At 35.0% G+C, this 21,231-nt stretch overlaps 3 protein-coding genes and 1 pseudogene across 3 annotated transcripts; all 4 read right to left on the bottom strand.

Annotated features, from left to right (window-relative positions):
• The window catches only part of LOC112502249, an 11,950-nt pseudogene extending 8,799 nt beyond the window's left edge, over nt 1-3,151 (bottom strand).
• Nucleotides 3,152-5,490: 2,339 nt separating this feature from the next.
• Nucleotides 5,491-7,072, bottom strand: LOC112502250 (putative cysteine-rich receptor-like protein kinase 9). The gene is made up of 2 exons (XM_025106117.1): nt 6,322-7,072; nt 5,491-5,620 (listed from the first exon to the last, which is right to left on the bottom strand). Exons 1-2 carry the CDS (start codon nt 7,070-7,072, stop codon nt 5,547-5,549), a joined length of 825 nt encoding a protein of 274 aa, XP_024961885.1. The 3' UTR covers nt 5,491-5,546.
• Nucleotides 7,073-10,856: 3,784 nt separating this feature from the next.
• LOC112502252 (transcription factor ILR3-like) lies at nt 10,857-14,344 on the bottom strand. The gene is made up of 5 exons (XM_025106119.1): nt 14,039-14,344; nt 12,019-12,081; nt 11,751-11,822; nt 11,361-11,523; nt 10,857-11,244 (listed from the first exon to the last, which is right to left on the bottom strand). Exons 1-5 carry the CDS (start codon nt 14,185-14,187, stop codon nt 10,987-10,989), a joined length of 705 nt encoding a protein of 234 aa, XP_024961887.1. The 5' UTR covers nt 14,188-14,344; the 3' UTR covers nt 10,857-10,986.
• A 2,145-nt stretch (nt 14,345-16,489) lies between these two features.
• Nucleotides 16,490-19,704, bottom strand: LOC112502251 (thioredoxin-like protein CXXS1). The gene is made up of 3 exons (XM_025106118.1): nt 19,562-19,704; nt 18,093-18,215; nt 16,490-16,861 (listed from the first exon to the last, which is right to left on the bottom strand). Exons 1-3 carry the CDS (start codon nt 19,661-19,663, stop codon nt 16,709-16,711), a joined length of 378 nt encoding a protein of 125 aa, XP_024961886.1. The 5' UTR covers nt 19,664-19,704; the 3' UTR covers nt 16,490-16,708.
• Between the last annotated feature and the right edge of the window lie 1,527 nt (nt 19,705-21,231).

Consider the following 21,231-nt stretch of genomic DNA (forward strand, 5'->3'; position numbering starts at 1 on the left):
GATAAAGAATAAAATGAAATATTAAAATCACGATGTATCTCGCTGCATTGTGCGAGTACGCTTCTAGTTTTGTAAAAATTATTTGAAATTATTATTTATTTATTAGGTTATTAAATATTGAAACTTGAAAGTTCAAGAAGTTAAGTCGTATAGTTCTCTTTGTAAAAAATTGTAGAAAACTGGGTATTTTTGGCGTAATTTTCGTTGGAAAAATACCGAAGGATTTCCTCCCATAAAAAAGTCAACCTCCGTTGACTGTCGCCGGAAACCCGACGCTGTTTATATTCCGGTAATATTTTCAGCGGATTATACAAATTAAATATTTACGAAATTATTAACATTAATTACAATAAGTTACCGGCCGATTTATGATGGATTTTTAATTATTTTTTTAAAATTAACGTCTGTCGGAAATCCGCCGAAAAATAACTAAAAATTAAAATTTATTGTTTTAAATTACCGATAGATGCCGGTAATTTAAAATAATTAATTCTTCAAGAATTTTATAAAAAAAATATTATTGTTTTCTGGCAAGATTTTTAATTTCTTTAAGATTTTTAAAATTTATATATATTCTTCATCAGCGCCTCATTTTCCGACGGCCGTATCCGCCGGAAACTCTGTTTTCCGTCGAATTTGACATTTTATTTTAAAATTATCTTAAAAAGCTTTTTAAAACGTTCAGAAATATTATATAAACTTATTACAACACTTTTAAAATACATAAATTTTTTGCTCCTATAAACTTAAGTGCTACAAAAGTCGTCTATTAAAATACTTAGACATTTTAGTGTCCAATAAACCTGATTTTATTATAATGGATAATAATCTATTATAATTACAAATCTTTTTACGGTTGCAATACACAAAAATCAACCAAAAAACAAGGTAACACTTACGAAAAGGCGTTACACGTACGTATAAACAAAAGAGGTGAATCACCGGTTCGAGTCCTGCAAAAGTGGATTTTCCTGACCGTTAGTCAAGGTGTTCATAAGCTGATCCGGATACCCACGGTTAAAAAAAGCAAATCACGGCTGCGACATCCTTCGACGAACTAGAGAGAAGCACTAGTACCAGAACTTGTAACTATATAGATCCTAAACGACGGATATGCACTCACTTCACCGGTTGATGAAGTAATTTCGGAGCCGGTTGCGAATCTAGCAAAGGACGCTGGAGGTTCCGATGGTGTAGGAAGGTTCACGGACCATTGACCTTCGAGCATGAAAACAACCATCGACATTGTCGGGCGGTCTTGAGGGTCTTCTTGTACGCATAATAACGCAATGTTAATCCATCTAAGAATTTCGGTTAACGGAGAGTTTTGAATCAAGACGTGATCGATCAACTCTTCGCCTTTGTTCGCTTTCCATAAATGATGCACCTTCAATAATCACATGGATTAAGAGATCGATACGTTAACTTTATATATATGAACGAAGAGAGGTTGAATGGCTTACTGTCGAGAGGAAGTTTTGGGGTCGATCTTGGTAATAGAATCGGTTGTTTCGTTGTCCGGTAACGATTTCTAACAACAATACGCCAAAACTGTAGACGTCAGATTTTGTCGAGAACGATCCTTCCATCGCGTACTCCGGTGCCATGTATCCACTGCCATGAACTCGTAGATGAGAATCCGTTCGCTTCCTTGTATGCAGTAACCTAGAAGTCGAACTAGATTCTTGTGTTGAAGTTTTATGATCAACTCTACCTCCGTCTTGAATTCGACGAGACCTTGCCCTGAGTTTTTATATTGTCGTTTTACGGCTATTTCTTTTCCATCTTGTAGTTTACCCTTCGGAAAAATTGAAAATTTTAACAAATGAAAACGAATTCAAGCGAAAAACGTTGTGAAAAATTGTCGATTACCCAATAAACAAGGCCAAAACCGCCTTCTCCGAGCTTTTTTTCAATCGAAAAATTGTTCGTAGCAACTTGTGTAGCACTTAGAGTGAAAGAATGCATTTCACCTGTGTCGTTATCTTCGTTTTCGTGCTTACTTCGTTCATGGGAGCCGTCGCTAAACCCCACTTGAAACTCGGGTACCAATGGACCTATTTTCGAAAATAATCGTCAGAAACATCACTATCGACGCTATAATCCGTTGCTAAATCCCGTACTCATTTCGCCTACCGGCTTTTGCAACACCATGTGGTGTCGCTTGAACCCGTATTTAGTCACTAACAAAAACAATCAATCATTCGATCGACAATAAAATGATACGTTGTGTTAACCTTTTTGCTTCGGTTTCCGGCATTGTCGGGAAATAAAGAAGATCAGTACCGCGATTATAGCGACAGCTGCTGATATTGGACCGTTTAACAACCTGTCACAAAAAAATGCATAAGCGACGGTTTTATTTGTTACGAAAAAGGGCTAAAAACCACTCGCCCTAATGTGGCGAAGACGGATACCATGTCGAACCCAAGAAATTGTATATCTGGTATCGAATAACGCAACAAGTCTTGTAAACTCGAGCTCCCAAACTTCTATCGAGACGTCGAATCTCGACGGTGGCTCTAGCCAAGCATTCGTCGCATTCGGTCTCCGATAAACCGGGAGTACACTGCATGTACCCGTAGATAGTCTGGTATCCGGGTATCGCAATGGCATCGGAAGCGTATTTTCGGAGCTCTCCGCCACAAGCGGCTTCCGGTCTCAACCTTCCAAGCAATTCCTCCACCGTCTGATTCCATTGATCATATCTAGAATCCAAAACTTTATTCGGATTCGAGCTGCTATGAGTCGTCGCAACATCATCTCCGTAACATGTTGATCGATTCGAGTACGTTAAGAAACAAGCACCGTACAATCCGGTAGAGTCGATTTGGTTCTGACAAACATCTCGTAACCGGCGAGTAGAGTCGTCGACGCTTGTACGGCATTTTTCCGGCGTGATGTCGCCACGGCAAAGCGCGGCGGCGTTAGCTTGTCCCGATGTCGATTTGTAGAACCCAAAGCCGCTGTTTCTTTTGGTAAAGGTGTTTAGCAAGTCTTCAAGGTCTCGTTGGTAGCCGGGGTTGTTGTCGGTGTAGTTGCCGGAGCCACCACAGTATTCTCCCCAGAAATCAGCGCCCTGAGCGGTGGTGCGATTAAGATTGCAGATTAAGATTGAAGAAAGAAACAAAACCCAGAAGGGAAAATCCATTTCTGTTGATCGTTCACTAAGCGATTTGTGGTTTGATGAGGTTAAAAATGGAGTTTGAGAGCGTTGACAGAAGTCTGTTGATTTGACTTTTGGTTGCACCAGAGAGAGAATTGACTTTTATGGTAGCATGCGATTGTCACGTCATGATATGCAAAAATCCGTGTTCATAATTTAAATTATAATAAAAAATTCATAAAAAAGTAACGTATTTTAATTTAGATAACGTATTTATAAAACTTTCATTTCGATACTTAAGATATAAAGTTTTAAATATTTAATTACTTAGGTAACTGATTGAAGCATTAACCGGTTATTATGTTAATATGGCGAGTGATGTGGTATCCAACTCAGTATTATTTGCTAACATAGTACATAGGATTTTTACCGAGTAGTTGCACCTATAAGATGGTTAAAAAACCTGTAAAGTCGTCGGATATGTTTTTTGCCGAATTCCACTGTTGCTTGGGATTTTTTTAAAGTTTTTTTTTGGTTGATTTTTAAGTTTTTTAATGGATTTCGAGAGGTTTTTTCCCTTTTTTGTTTGATATTCATTGTGTTTTCTAATATCCCGGAGCAACCCATAAAGTTTAGCAGGTACACCTTTTATACCTAGAAAATTCTACTTGCAAAACTTGGTTGAATGGGTGCACGGGACCCTGCTCGGCCCTTCGTAGATCCTCCCCAAGAATGAGTTTCCGCTAGAATAAATAATAGCGCAAATTACGGATTTGGTGATGTGGTTCTTGGATTTTTTTCGGTTTTGTCCGTACAATTTATTTATTAACCCTTTATAGCCCGTATGCATTTTTGCTTGGTTTTGATCTCGTCTATTAACGGTTGTGGACTTGCGAATCTTTTTACGGGTCCATAAGATATAACTAAAAGAAACAGGATCAAAAGCTTCATGTCATCATATGTCATCCTTCAAGTAGCTAACGAGAAGTAGTAGTACTGGAACTCGTTAGATCGATCTCGATCATAGGATGCACACTTGCATCACCGGTTGTCCAAGTTTGCTCAGAGAAGGCCACAAATCTAGCAAATGACGTTGGCAGTTCTTATGGCACGGGAAGGTTTGTGGACCGTTGACCTTCGAGCATGAAACTAAACAATTGTTGACATTGTTGGGCGGTCTTGTGGACCACTGACCGGTTTAGTCACTTGTTATCAAACCGTTCGGTTTGAAAATTTTCTAAACCGCTATTACCGGACTGCAAACACCCCTAACTCTGATCATCTTCCCGAGGTAACACAAAAACTGCAACCATCGATATTTAACATAGACATACACACACTTCTCTGAACGCACACCCATTGTTCATCCACAACCTGAGGCATAGACAATATGGGGCAGGCTAATAAGCGTTTATCAAAGTCATATTACAATACGTTATCGGATTAACATGGTAAGGAACGAGAAACTTACCTGGTAAGTGTAACGATAAGGACCGAGAGTTTTGCCTGATAAGTAAAGTGATGACTCTTACCCAGTTAATGATTACCGGATAAATTGTTGCATACTATGTCGTTTTAATGGACTAAATTTTTACCCGATAAGGTAAATAATAGTTTTGAATCTTATCGGTAAGCGTTTACCAGGTAAGTGTTTGGGTAAACGGCCCCTTAATCTCAAGCGAAAAGACGTTTTTAATGACCCATAATCATTCTTAATTTGTTTAGTGTTTGTTTTTTATATGTATCTGCAGTCTAAAAGGTTGTTTGTTTACCTCTTAATAGTTTCATTAAGAAGTAATATTTAAATCATTAAGAGGTGAATCTTGTTTGGCAAAAAAAAAAAAATATGTCTTTTAACGGTTTTAAATCTCTAAATGCTTTTGTATAATGGGTCTCCCTTAATCATTCAACGTCTTATTTTCATTGTAAACAATTACCAAACAGCTATATTTCATTTTGCACTATATCATGAGAGCCTCTTAATCATTCTGACTGTTTAATCATTCTGCACCAAACCATTCAGCAACTGTCGAACAGCCCCTAACTAATTTTTTTTTTTTGTTTCGAGTAGATTGGTTAATGAAAAAACGGATTTGCCGATACTTATGGCTATAAAAAAGAACTTTTGCAAAGCTTATTTGTTGATGTGAGATGGAAGTTTCCATCAATTTCTATACTGTCTTGAAAATAGATTGAAAGTTTGTTTCGAACAATAATTTATTCAGATATGTCATTGATAAAAAAAAAGCAAGTGGTCATCTGACTTGTATAGCGGGTTGGATATCCAGGTTAATAAAAAAAATTAGATATTATTATAAAAAATTATCAGTATAATACCGATTACAATATAAATTATGTTGTTTTTTCTTATTAAATAGATTTACAAACAAACCAAAACATAAACAATCCCATTTAATTTACATATTTAAAGCCTTGATCTTCATGCAATCCATTGCAACACAAGAAATGCCACAAAAGTGAATATAACATGTCTTTGGTTCAATCCTTCTCCACCTTCCATAAAATAATCAAATAATTAGTTTACTAAAAGTTATAAAATAGCTTCATAATTTAACATACCAAACACTTATCTGATAAGCGTTTATCGGTAAATTTAACACTATCATTTATTTACCAGGTAAGATCCATGAAAACGATATCATACACAACAATTTACCCGGTAAGCGCTTACCGTGGTAAGAGTCGTATCCCTCACTTATCGGGTAAGACTCTTGGTCTTTGTCTCGTTCTTACCGGGTAAGATTTTTGGTCCTTACCATATTCATCCGGTAAGATAATGAGACTTGGTGTTCACTTACCCGAGTAAGCGTTTGGCAAACAGCCCCTAAATTATATTTATGGTCCCTCACTCACTATTTCTCCCCCTCACCACACACACATTCAAAGAGACCTTTGTCCTTCCTTGATTTTTTGCAATCTCTAATGGATGTCAAATCGTCGTCCCTAACTACATGTTTGCTCCTTCTCGACTTTCTTCCATGTGTAAAAAATAAAAAAGAAGAGGAAAGTACCAAAATACCCCTTGAGTTAACTGGGTTAACAAAGTCTATTAGAGGGAAGGACTTGGAGTGTACGTTTTTGCATACCACAGGGACGGGAAGTGTACTAAACGCATTTGAGGGACCGTAATAGGGAAAACCAACAAAACACAGGACCAAGAATGTAATTTACTTTATATAATATAAAACATGTACCTGAAGCGTTTGGAGCTGGAGTCAAGCTTGAACTGTTGCCATAAAATCGAACATCATCATACCACATACCGCAACTCACTCCTAACATTTCCCATTTTGTTTGATTCATCACATATGGTTTATAAGTCACAAGAAGCTCTTCTAAGCACTTTCTACAATCTGACCTGCTCACATCTGGACTACACTGACCCAACCCATACCTCTCCCTATTTTTTTCAACGTCAGTAACACTTGTCTGAAACATCATAGGTTGATTAGGCACACTATTTCCTAACATTTCCATCATCACAAACCCTCTTGAAAACACCAAAGGATCATCGAGTCCTTTGCTACCATAGCTTGAGGATGACGAGTGACTCCAAACTTCACCAAAGAAACTCTCATTTGAGAACCTTAGACTACACAAACTAGACGAAGTCGCAAACCATTTGCTTTCAGGACATTCTCGTAAGGGGATACTAATGGACTTGTTCAAACAGTCAAAACAAGCGGTAGGAGAAACATCAGCTCGACACCATCCAAGGCCATGAACTCGATTCGTACCATTCCCAACACTAGCATTCGAGAAACCACCTTGGAGAGGCGCGTTTTTTGCTACAAAATCCAAAACGGTTCTGAGGTTTGCTTTGTAGATGGTATCTATAGTTGAATTTTGAGCTCGTACACATTCAGAATCCAGATGGACAACACCGTTCACGTAACCAAAACCCCCAATGATAAACCACATCGTCCATAGCAAAAAGTTGCCCATTTTTTCGATCTATTTTCTTGTCTTGACTCTTTGGTTTATATAAACTCCATTTATGGGTTAATTAATTGTAAACCATACGTGTTAAACTCAATTATGAAAGTCAAACCTAGTTTTGGATTTGGTCAAAAGGCCGGTTTTCAAACCCCAAGAACTGCAAATAGTCAAAGGGATTTTATAATACAACCATTCTTCTTGACGTTTTATATGAAAATAAATGGAAGGGTAAAAAGGTATTATAATATTATGAAATTTGTTTTAATTTTTGTGTATAAATAATATTATGAACAGAGCGATTAATGTGGACATGATCATCGTTGGTTTTTAATTATCATAACATTATTATATCGCTATCACAACAAAAATCACATAATTATTAGATGATTATCACATCAAAATCATATCATAAAAAGTCTTCAACTTATTAAATCGTTATCACATTATTATCACAGTAAAATCAGATATTTATTACAACGTTATCGACAACGGATAATAAAAAGTCTCTGATGATAATAACAGAATCTAAGAGATAAGGATAAATCTATGATAATGGAAAATTATGAATAAATACTAATTAATTTTCATTTTTATTATACATTAGTTCATTTGGAGGCCCGGAAGTATTCTCGCATTTTCATAAAAACAAGGGTGTTCTCATTTGAACTCTTCTCTTCCAAAGCGTAAAATTCTCATTCCAAACCATAAGGGTGGTGTCTGATTAGTTTGAACTTGGCTCCAAAGATCAAAAGTACTAGAAGGTCTCAGGTTCAAATCCAAGGATGAATAAAGCCCTTGTGGCCACGGAGGTTCAAATGCGGTGACTCCGGACTATCTGCAAAGCAGATGGTCGTCCTGGAATTAGTGGGCTCGCATAGTGGATTGAATATCCAAGTTAATCAATAAAAAAAATTCTCATTCCAGGTAAACTAGAGAGAATGAAAATTGATTTCATGTAATTTCATTTTCATTCCCTTACCTAATCAAGTTACCAGTATAACTTCCATCAATTTATGCACAAGATGGAGGTTTCTTCAGGAATCTCATTTTTATTGAGAACCGAAAAACAATTCATCATGAATCTTACGTAATGATGAATGTCACGTCCATATTCCTTATGAAGTGTTGGGTTCACGTGAGATCAGCCTGTTTTCGTGAGACCATTTTTTTACACTTGAAACTTTATAGCAAAACGTTATGAAATAATAAAAAAAGTCAAACATTCACAGCAAAAACATTGTGAAGGTTGCCTTCACACTGCTTTACTGTGAAGTTTCAAATGTAAAAAATAATCTTATAAATCTCACAAAAATAAATTGATCTTACAGATCTCAAGTTCTCCGATGAATATATTCCAATGGTTTTAAGACATAGAATTTTGTGTCCGGATTATATTATATTACTAATAAATTTAATAAATAAATAAATTCAAATTATTTTGTAAGTCACCTACAACATACTCGATCTTTTAAATTATTTTATTAAAAAAATGTTAAGCATTTATTACGTTAAAATTAGGTACATAGGACGCTCCCGATTTTTAAACATCTTAATAGACCGTTTTATAAAACTTAATTTATAAGATCAAAATATAAAACGTCATATATAAAGGTGTTGTAATAAGTTTATATGACGGTTTTGGACGTCTTAACAAGTTTTTTAAGACATTTTTAATATGAAACGTCGCATTAGCAACTTTAAGGATACTTTCTCAAAAGTGTCCTATAAACTCAATTTTTTGTAGGACATTTGTTCTTATAGGACAGTTTTTTAAATAGTGTCATATAAAGTTGTTAATGGAATGCTTTATATTAAAAGTGTCCTAAAAACTTATTACAACGTCAAAAACGTCATAATAAACTTATTACATCGTCTTTAGATAGAACACTTTATTTTTTGGTCATATAAACTAAGTCCTATAAAGAGGTCTATTAAGACGTTTAAAAATTGAGAGCGTTCTATAAACCCGATTTTATTATAATGATTATTATAATAAAAATCTTCCTAATTCGATAAGATATTTAATCCGTTCATTTTGTCATCTATATTAAAAAATAGAACATTGGTCGTATTAAACAACTTTAAAAACAAAATCATCGTACTGATCAAGTTTTGGACAAAAATGTCTATTTATTAGTTTTTTTTTTTAAATGTCAACGGTCAGATTGTCCTTTAACATGTTAAATGTGGGGTTCCTGAAATTTCGGGGACCAAATTTACATGTGTTTAGGTTTCTTATCGACATGTGTAAGACTATAGTCGAAATTATTTAGGTTCAAACCATTACTTATTTGGTTTTAGGTTCAAAATCATTAATGGTTTAGGTTTAGTTTCAGATTGTTAATCGTTTTAGGTTTAGCTCATTTTTATTCTTAACATATATATTATGTCATCTCATTTATGCAATGTAATCAAAAAATTTGAATGTAGCAGGGCCTCAGAAAGACTGGAACGTCCCTGTGACAACGGTTATTTCGACAAACAAGAATAATTAAGATACACCTCATGAGCCCTTTTCGTTTTTCTACTCCATAACAGACACAAATACCATCGTGAGAAGAAAACAAGGGAAAGCGTCGGTCACTGAAATATATAATCGAACACGTATTTGTAATCATATCGATAGGACGAAGAGAGTGTTGGGATTTCGATACCATACGGTTCCAAATCAAAGAAAGTGGCAAACTGTATTTGACACAAATGATAGGTGATGTGATCGATGTCAAACCAACAACTGAATGTGGAATGAATCAGATTGAATTATGATGTTGAACAAACTGAACGTGTAAAACACAAAATTAAAGACTAAGATCGTGTACGGTCGTGCTTCTAGGTTTTAGGCGTTATATGAAATCAATTTTGTTACAGCACGATCTGTCTAAAAGTGTTACAATAAGTTTATATAAGACGTTTGTTGGCATTGTAACAAGTTTTTTAGAACCGTTTCAATGACCCATAGAGCTAAAACAATGAAAAGACAGTTGAAAACGGACACACCAGAATCACTAGACGTAATTCACCAGGGGGAAGATTGGTGTTAACGATCTCAGTTCTCTGACGAGAGTTTCGAAAAGGGTCGATTAATCACACACACATAATTACCGACATCGCATTAAAAATAGTTACATGAAGAAACGCATGATAAACAGATATATAAATTGAAAATCGACATTACACTTGTAGAAAAATGTGTTAACCCGTATCATATGATCACTCGACAACGTTATTGCTTAAAAATATACTTCATATTTCACACGTTGAGGGACTATGCTCATATCGAGTTAGAGCACGTGAAGGAATCACGTCATGAGAAATACCGACATCAGAATGTCGATAACACGATCTCGTAGTTTAATACCTTCGTTTTATTGTAATAATCGCAATACGACCAATTTTATCGCACTCTGATTTATAATATAAAGAGTAAATTACGATTTTAGTCTCTAAGATTTGTTAATAATTTCAATTTCCATCTCTGTAGTCTAAAAATTGTCATTTTCATCTTCATGGTTTGTGATTTATTGCTATTTTCATCCCTGACCTAATTGCTACCTTCAAGTAGGAGAGACCAAAACAATAAATGTAAACCACAAGGACTGAAACAACAATAAATTGTAAATAATAATAACGAACATAGCAATGAATTATAAACTATAAGGATGAAAACCGCAATTTTTAGTAAACCACAAGGACTAAAAACGTAATTTACTCTAATATAAAGTTTGATTTCTGGTTAACTATACCAACACTACTACATTGCGTTGACCAAAAAAAAGTCAAACACATTGTGCAAAAATTCCATGAGGTCAAAATTTGGATAATATGTATCAAGAAGTCAAATTACACCAAATTCATCAATAGCTTCAAGATTAGAATACAAATAACTCCTTTCCCATCTGCACAAATTCGAACGATTTCGTCTACGCTAGCGGCGATCGGAGAACGTGATCTTTCGAGGTATCGACGGCAGTCGGAGTCGCGAACGGCCACATCGGAACTCCTTGGAATCCCATGATCGGCATGAACTTGCCGCCAACGGCTGGCGGCATTTGCATCACGGGATGAGCGGGAGGATAAAAGGCGGTCGGAGGGGCACAACATGCTTTCAGTTGCTGTTCGAGTCTTTCTTTGTCCGCCTTTAGCTTTTGTTTCTCGTCTCTAAGCTCATTCTTCTCGACCTGCCATATACGGAAAGTTTTTTTTCTTATTAGCCTAAACGACGAGAAATTTCCAACAAAAAAGTCTCGACTTTCTTGCGAACGATGGTCATGAAGGTTACAGGTCTCGGGTTTACCTTCAACTCGTTGATTTTAACGACCATGTCTTGAGAGGAGTCCTTAAGTTGGGAGGCTTCGTTTCTCAACTGAACAACCATTCGGATCGCATCCGTCAAGATAACAGTCTTATCCGTCTTGTATGACCTTCCAGGATCCAGTATTTCGTTCAGTTCTTGAAACCTTTTCGGACAACGGTCAAAATTCAAAAGGTTAATACGTCTATATACGGAAAGTACATACACCATCCGTCCAAAATAATTGTCCACATTTCTATTTTAGTTTGTCCTAAAATAAGTGTCCACTGTAAAAAAAACATCTCTAAAACTGTGCGTCTTTTTCATTGTCAACATTTATTTTGGGACGGAGGGATTTTTCAACACGGAACAAATAAAAAAACCAGAGCATGCCTCTCGTTTAGCTTATCCCTCCGCTTCTTCTCTCGGCATGCTTTCGAATCAGAGCTCGATCCGGGATTCGGCCTACAACAAAAAAGTTATCGTATGTAATAAACCAAACAAACCCAGTAAGCGCCATATACGGAAATTAAATTAAAGGAGAGCAAAAGGGATTCGAACTTGTAACGTGCAATGACACTGTCAGTAGGCTGCAACAATACCCGATATGTAATGATGCGTGGAAAGCGAGAAAGTTCGGAAAGACGAAAGTAATACGTACCTCTTTCTCGACTCATCCTCCTTGGTGGTATTTGATCTCCCGACTGAATCCACAAACCCGTTACTACAAAAGTAAATCAAAATGCACGCGATTACTTCGAGTAATCAAAAGTAAATCATGATCAAGATTCATAAGCAAGGCTTTGTTGCAAGAAAGCTGATTTTTAAGGGGTAAATTACCTAACTGTCCCTAACCGTAGGAGCAATCAAAAAAACCAGATGGACGGCAAAAACCGGTCGGACCAAACCAAACAGGACCGTTTTTGGCAGTTTGACAATCCGGTCCGATCTACGGTTTGAGCGGTTTTTTTGACGGTCTAGACCGACCGAACAGCTTTTGTATATAAAGATATATATGGTACATTTGGACTCATAATCTAATTCGAAATGATCATCATGTTCTGATTCGAGGATACGTAATAATCACTTTGAAAACGCACATTGAAACACCCTCCTTAATCGAGTAAGTCTATGATTCGGGTTTCCATCGTCACAATCTCAAAACTTCCCCACACGTTCATCGTCAAATTTATATGTTACTCGATTACACAACCGACCTCCTGTTTTTTTCATTTTGGTGGGTCCCACTAGATTCTCCGTCTATTGCAACAAACAAATTCACATCTCCGAATCTAAATCCACTTGCTAACGTATTACAACGACAACATATATATCCCAAACCATACCTCAAGAAAATATAGAAGCGAAATCAAGAATCAATCAACATCCCCTCTTGATGCACAAACCTAATCCTAACGAAAACGCAAAACGATCATATGAAAACAAGATGGTTTCGTTAAATGTGGTTTGCATATATCCATCGACACCAACACTCAATTTAGTTGGGACTCGTACCCTAACCAAACTAACCCAGTATATCCCATTCGGAACTGGAATATGGGGTTGGGATGTACAGACCCGACCCCTACTCCAAAACGTAGAGCGGTTGTTTCAGTGCTTTTGAAGAAGTGGGACTCGCGCACTATAATCTATCAAAGATGGAACCCCGGTTCAAAACGGTCTGCTCTAGTAAAAACTTAGAAATACCCTACAGGATCGTTTTTTGCAAAACAAACTTCAAGAGGAGATCATCGAGCTAAATACCCGAACGTCCAAAATCTCATCTTGCGTTTCAATAATCAATACTTGCTCGGGCGAGCCTTCTAATCTCCAACCGTGATATGTACTTACATCAATAAACACTTTAGGGGCTGTCTGGCAGTTGCTGAATAGTTTAGTGCATAATGATTAAGTGATCAGAATGATTAACAGGATCTTATGATATAGTGCAAAATGAAATGTAATAGTTTGGTAATTGTTTACAATGAAATTAGGGCGTTAATGATTAAGGAAGGCCCAAGATACAAAATTCTCAGAGGGTTTAAGAACCATTAAGAAACAGACCTTTTTTACCGAACAAGATTCACCTCTTAACGATTCAGAGGTTGTCTCTTAATGAAACTATTAAGAACTAAACAAACAAGCCACATGATTATTTATTCTTTTTCTATAACCTGACACTACAACAAAACCAATTTCATATGAAGTCAAAAATGGCCAAGTATCCTAATAAACTGCTTTATAAACCAACAACTGTGTATCCTTTGTAAAAGCGTTGCAACAAGTTTATAGAATATTTGTTAATATTTTAACAGATACTTTAGGACATTTTTGAAATAAAACGTCATATTACTCTTTTATATGATATTATTTGAAAAAATATATTTTGAAAAAATATATTATAAAAAACTATTTACATCATGTAAAAAATTAATAAGACATTTTATTACAAAAATATCTAAGACGTTCAAAAGTATCATATAAACTATTGCAATGCATTTTGTTATTCAGAATTGTTTGGCAAGTACAAAAAACTAATCAAAATTGACTCATAAAAGTCAAAATTGAACCCTGATTTGGGATTAATGCAGAAGAACAATTAAAAACGCCCACAAGATCGTATATCATCAAATCAACCGATACCAAATTGAAATCGCCATGATCGAATTAAACAAACTGACCTAATTTCAGTTGAATCAGGGAATGGATCAGAGGACCAGTGGAAATCCGGTTCGAGCGACGGAAGTTCACCTCCGGGAACCGGAAACTGTTCGATCAAACTGAAATCGAAAAAACAATTCGAACCGTCGTCCTCCGCCGGAGCAGCCATTTCCGGTTAAGTGTTATTTGTGCGGGAAATGGCCGGAGAAATCGGATGCTTAGATGAGAATTTTTGTGGGCTTTGCGTTGGGGAAACGTATTGGATTATTAATTGAAGAGATTTTTGGAGGGTATTATTCGGTGGGGTTGAAAAGCACATGAGAATTGGATTTGGGTCAAGAAAAGAAAGGGGGAAATCGTGGAGATTGGGGGATCGATGTCACTGGGTGGCGGGTGTTCGTCGTAGCGGTACACGTCGCCGTTAATTTCTTTTAATGACAAAATAGACCCCTGTAATATACTCTTGCTTCGTATAGGACCCTGTAAGTTTTAGAAATCACATTCAAGCCCCCCCTAAAGTTCACCAAAATCGTCATACAAAATTTTTAACGGTTATCGTTCTAGCTAGAGGTTCAAAGAAGAATACCTTCGTTATACGAAAACGTAAGAACTGAATGAAGGGACGTGTGACGTGGCGGAGAGATCAAGCCTCGAACTTTACGAGTTACGTCGAGGCTACAAAGTCAACTATGATATGTGACATCAAAATTATGTCAAAATCCATTATATATAACAATGATGATGAAACAAATATTTAATTAATACTTAATAAAATATTACATAAATTGGTGTTTGACAGTTGCTAAATGGTTTGTGTTAAAATGATTAAGAGACTCTTATGATATAGTGAAAAATGAAATATAATTGTTTGGTAATTGTTTACAATGAAATTATGGCGCTGAATGGTTAATGGAGACCCAGGATACAAAATCATTCAGATGGTTTTAGACCCATTAAGAGACATACTTTTTTTTTGTCAAACAAGATTCACCTCTTAACGATTCATAGGTTGCCTCTTAATGGAATTATTAAGAGGTAAACAAACAACCCTTTGAGGCAAATTGTGATGCATATAACTACATATTTTCTGTATGATTTCAGTTTCAAAACAAACGAAGAGAATAAATCTCACGCAAATATAAGATCCCTGATGATAGATTATACACAGACGTTGTCTTTAGCTTAATAGGTAGAGACGCAATAACAATATCACTCTCAGAAAATGTAACACAAAACTAGGCAAACTACAAGATATAGATATAGATATAGATATAGATGTAGATGTAGATGTAGATGTAGATGTAGATATAGATATAGATATAGATATAGATATATCAACATATTTTCACTTACCCAAAGGGTTTGTTATGCAAAACTAGGCACACTACAATATATAGCAACATGTTTTTCACGTAATTTCTAACTTAATCAGAAAACAAAACGAATACAGTAAATGTCACATAAAAGTTGGATCTGCAACGACTAGAGGTGCTCATGGGTTAGGTTGAACACATTTGGACAACTCAACTCAATGATTGCGGTTTGGAAAAATCTTAACTCAACCCAACCCAAAGTGCAATCCAACCCGTATGGGTTGGTCGTGTTGATACTTTGGTATATTAAAATATTCTTCTAACCTTCAATATGTTATTTTTTTACTTATAATTTCTTTTTCATCATCAACCATTTGATACAACTTATCCATATTTCTTACGTATATCACGTTCAGTTAATTTTCTCAATTTACATATATATGTTCACAGTTACTGAACATAGACGGACCTAGAGGGGTGGTTGGGTGGCACGTGCCACCGTATTGTTCCTCTGTGGTAAAGTAAAAAAAAAATTGGTTCGTGAAAGATACAACCGTTTTATTCTAGAAGGTGCAACTGTTTTATATAGTGCCACTGTATCCAAAAATTCTTGGGTCCGTCCCTGAATACTGAACATATATATGAATGAGTTATACAGAGATATGAATAGATTGAAAATATATGTATATAAAAAGCATACGTGATAGTGTAATTGTCTAATGTATATATTAATAGAAATTCAACAATCATATTAAATCCAAGAAACAAAAGGACATCAGGTTCTTCAGGTTGGGTTAGGTTCAAATAATAGTAACCCAATATCTACAGTTTGGAAATCTTACTACTCGATTAGACATCAGGTTGCTTCGGGTTGGGTTATTTCACATTGGGTTGATCGGGTTGGTCAGGGTTTTGAGCACCCCTAACAACGACCACGCATCTAGCACAAAAGGCAGAGTCGATGAGAGGTCGTTACCGTTTCAACAAAACACAAAAAAGAGCCAACCATTTCAACCAAAGATCAAGTTTTTACATAGAATGTGACCCTTGTGAAGGTCAATCTTGATCAAAATATTCCCAAAGGGAACAAACACTCAAATCTTGCAACTTGACAAGATTCTTTGGGTGACAACCACCCACAAAAGATGAAAAATTGAGTGAACACAAACCAATCCTTTTTCACATAAAGTTTTGCATAAACAAGAATCACAAAGGGCACAAAAAGGGTCCCCCAAAACACAAGTTGTATGGCATACAAATTGATGGAGAATGTACAACAAAACAAGCTCATGGTACAAACCCTGTTCAATAAGTAGAACGCATTAGCTGTCCGCTGTCAGGTAATGTACAACAAAACAAGCTCATGGTACAAGTTGCTTAGACCACAAACTCGGTGTTGGATTGAAGAAGGGTCCCAACCCTTTTCTTCATCTCATCAGGGTTGGCTCCCACCAGCCTCCCAACTACAACACAATCTTTCATCAACAAGAATGTTGGCATTGCCTTCACCTCATACTTTCTTGCTATTTCCTGTAGAGAAAGAAAGAAACCCACATCAAGAAAATCTTTGTGCTTGGATTCCCATCAATTTCCCACAAATATATGGAGTTTTCATGGCAACTTTTGCAAGATATGTGTGTATATAACGACATCTATCCACGTGTTTCGTGTTCGTTCGTTTGATTTACATCGGGTTTGTGATTTGGTAATACCATAATGGTCGAATAATAGAAGTGCCCAGAAAATGATACCGAAAGGATGTTGCTGTTTGAACCCTTTTTAGATCAAATCAACGCATGGAATATAAGAAACGACATTCGATGTTGATGCAAAGTGTAAAGAAAGTTACTCCGGTTTTAAAGATTTTAAATAAAGAAAAAGAACCCACATCAAGAAAATCTTGTATTCATATTCCCATCATTTTCCCATAATAATATGGAGTTTTCACCCAAAAAAGATGGCAACTTGTGCAAGATATGTGTATATACGACATCTATCCTCATGTAGCGTGTTTGTTCGTATGATTTTTGTCATTTTGGTGATTTCGTAATACCGTAATAGTAAAACAATAAAAGTACCCAAAAATGGTACTGAAAGGATGTTGCTATTTGAACCCTTTTTAGTTCAAATCAAAGCTTCAAAAATATACAAGAATGGCCAGGTTCAAATTCAAGGAGGAAAAAAAATCCCCTTGTGGTCACGGAGATTCAAATGCGGTGACTCCGGGCTATCTGCAAAGCAGGTGGTCGCCCTGGAATTAGTCAGCTCGCATAGCGGGTTGGATATCCAGGTTAATCAATATATATATATATATATATATATATATATATATATACACAAGAATGGCATCAAGAAAATCTTGTATTCATATTGCCATCATTTTCCCACAAAAATATGGAGTTTTCACCCAAAAAAGATAGCAACTTTTGCAAGATATGTGTATATACTACAACAACCAAGTACCAACACGTTTCGTGTTTGCATCGTTTGATTATTGTCGTTTTGTGATTTTGTAATCATCGAACAATACAAACGCCAAAAAGAAGAGTCGTGGTGTAACATGAGGATACCGAAAGGGGTGTTGCTATATGAACAACCCCGCGGTCAAATCATAGCATTGGAACTGTAAAAAGATGAGACGGATGTCAATGTGTGCGAGTATGAAACTCGTAGTGCGTTCAATATCCAATTAACGTAACACTAAGACAATTACGAGTATCGTATTGCAAGATAAGTTAGATGTTAAAATTGAGAAGAGTACCTTCAAATCATCAACATCAACTACAAGAAAGGTTATGTCTTGGAAAGCAAAGGCCAATTCTTCAAAATAGGGGTTCATGGCCACCGAGGGGATGCACCATGACGCTGTAAAATGCGCCACGACCTATAAACACAAACGCAAACAAATAAAACAAACGGTGCCAACAAGTTTAAACATCGAATAGAATCATTCAACTTGGTTGAATCATTAACTTTAGCAAGAGAAAAAGGGAAACAAAATAAAAGTGATGATCTTCTACAAGTTCTTCCATTTTACTCGAGGATGATTCAGGCCATGTTTGGCAGCCATAAGCTCGCTTATTTTTTGAGCTTATTGAAAAAGTCCAGTTTGGTTCGCTAAAGAAATAGCTTATAAGCTAGCTTTTTGAAACGTTACGTGACTTCAAGTAGCCTTTCAATAAGCTATAGAGGCATTTATCCACTTTTTCCAATTAAGCCCTTATATATTTTTCTATTAATTTGTTAACATGTCCTTTTAAGTAATTTCACTTTATCATCTAGCTTATCAACTAGTTTATACCAAACATAACTAGTTTATCAGCTAACGACAAAAGCTAGTTTGCAAACATGGCCTTGATATGATGGAACCTGAGGCTCGGAATCAGAATTCAAACTCAATCGGTGAAAAGCTATAATGATATTGAGCTGAATTCCGATTCCAAATGATGGAATCGGGATTCCAAAGTACAGTTACAGTTTGACTGAATAAATCACTTCCTTCTACACAAAAGAAACCAAAAACCCTAATAAAAGATTAAAATTTAGCAGTTTCAAGGAGCTCCAATCAGCAGTTTTATGCAACTGTTCATAAGCCAAACAAAACACTAATAACAGATTCAAATTAACAGTTTAGGGAGTAAAATTCAGCAGTTTTTGCATCAAAAAATGTGGCTGAATTGAATAAGTCCTTTGTTAATTCTACTTCAGTTCACAAAACAGATCCCTAACTATAATTAAAGATTCAGCAAAGATTCGAATTAACAGTTGCAATAATCAAGAAATCAAGAAACCCCAAGTGGAATCAGAGTTCTAAAACATACATTTAGGGGTTTGTTTGAATCAATTTCTTGGGTAAATTCTACTTTCAATCACATAATCTGTAAACCACCCAAAACCCTAAACAAAGATTCAGATCAACAGCTCAAGAAGCAACGATCAGCCATTTTTTTCAACACAAAACAATCTGTTCAATGTAAATCCGTACAAGATTTTGTTCGAATTAGGGTTTAAAGAATCCCCAAATTGAAAAACAAGAACAGAACCCCATTTTCACAGATTCTTATCAACAGTTCAAGAAGCCATGATCAGCCATTTTACAACAAGAAATCAATCTCTGCAATGGAGAATTGAACAACAACTTGACCCCATGAACCAAAGAACTGTAAAAAACTTGTGACTTGCAGAAACCCAAATGGAAAAAATCAAGATTGTGGGGAAGAAGATGCTTACAGGGGTTCCATGAGATTTAGATTCTTGAAGATAAGAATCCCATGATTCAGTTGAAGTGATCTTGAAAACTGGTTTTGGGTGGGTTTCTTTTTGGCCTTCCATTCTCTCTTTTTGGTTCTTAAAGATTCAGTGATAAATATATGAAATTATAAGTTTATAAAGAATTAAAAAGAATTTGGATAAACATAAATTGGGACCCATTTTCTGTAATTCCAATGAAGGTTTGTGGCATGGAATTGGAATCTGTGGATCTTGCACCAACCCATTTCATGAGATACTTTGATGATATACTTGATGTAATGTTCTAACTTCTAGTCAAGATATTTCAAAGATAATTTTGTTAGTTTCATTAAGAGGGTAGGTTTTGAATCGGTAAGAGGTGAATCTTATTTTGTAAAATAAAAGATTAGTTTTTTAATGGTTCTAAAATCCTCTTAATGATTTTGTATCTTAAGCCTCCCCAAACTATTCAGCCCTTTAATTTTATTGCAAAAAGTTACCAAACAGTTATATTTCATTTTAAACTATATCATGAGAGTCTCTTAATCATTCAACACCAACTCATTTAACAACTGTCAAACAACTCCTAAAATAAATTAGAAGGATATTCGTGCAATGCATCGAGACACATCCCGATTTTAACGTTTTGTTTTATTCTTAATCTATGTCGATATAATACGCTTTTATCTGGTTTTGAGAAAATGATAATATTATTAATTTTGAATAAAATATCATAAAATTTTGAAAAAACTATATCGATATTAGTATCAAATTAACCATTTAAAAGTTATTGTTTTGTGTAATTTATTTAATTCAAAAATTTTATTATAATTTCATTTAATTTAACGAAATAATTTAATTTATATTTAATAATATAAGTTTCTATAAAGATAATAATCAAGTATTCTATTAGAACTCAATAATTATCCTAATTATATTTTAGATTTTTATATTTAAAATGAGATGTTTATCTTGTATATGATTATGTTTTCCTGCAGTTAGTTACACAAATTCAAACATGGAGCTTTAATAAGTTGTACTTACGCACAATTTACTTGTAATATTTAATTTTAAGTAATATACGTCAATAAGCATTACTTCGTACATAAAAATTGGTTTTTAAGAGTTTTTGTCAAATGTTTTATAATATAATATGGATGAAACATAATTTTTTTTTACTCTAGAATAATCAACATAAAATATAAATTTAATTTTTATTCCAAAACATCTTAAATAATTGTTTCTAAAAAATTAAATCTGTTAATTAATTAAATTGTTTATAAAATCAAATTCTATATTAAGATAGGACAAATTGCATTAAAAAATTATGTATTTTAACTTGATTTCTATTATATTATATGTAACATACCTTCAAAACTTATATTTTAATACATAAGATAAAGTTTTAAACATTTAAGTACCTGGATAACAGGTTGAAACATTAACTCTTTCTTTTAATAAACCACAATACATAAAAACTAATTTTAGATTAAGATATTCATGTCAGCAAATAATATTGGGTTTGATACCACATCAACATGCTTCAACCAGTTACCGGGTATTTAAATGTTTAAAACTTTACATCTTAGGTATCAAATTGGAAGTTCTGAAATTAAAGTACGTTAATTTTTCATGCAATTTACCCGTTAAGCTATAATATCATATGAATA

This window comes from Cynara cardunculus, unplaced genomic scaffold (genome assembly GCF_001531365.2).
Source record: "Cynara cardunculus var. scolymus isolate 2C unplaced genomic scaffold, CcrdV1 Un_Scaffold_1147, whole genome shotgun sequence".
NCBI classification, from domain to species: domain Eukaryota; kingdom Viridiplantae; phylum Streptophyta; class Magnoliopsida; order Asterales; family Asteraceae; genus Cynara; species Cynara cardunculus.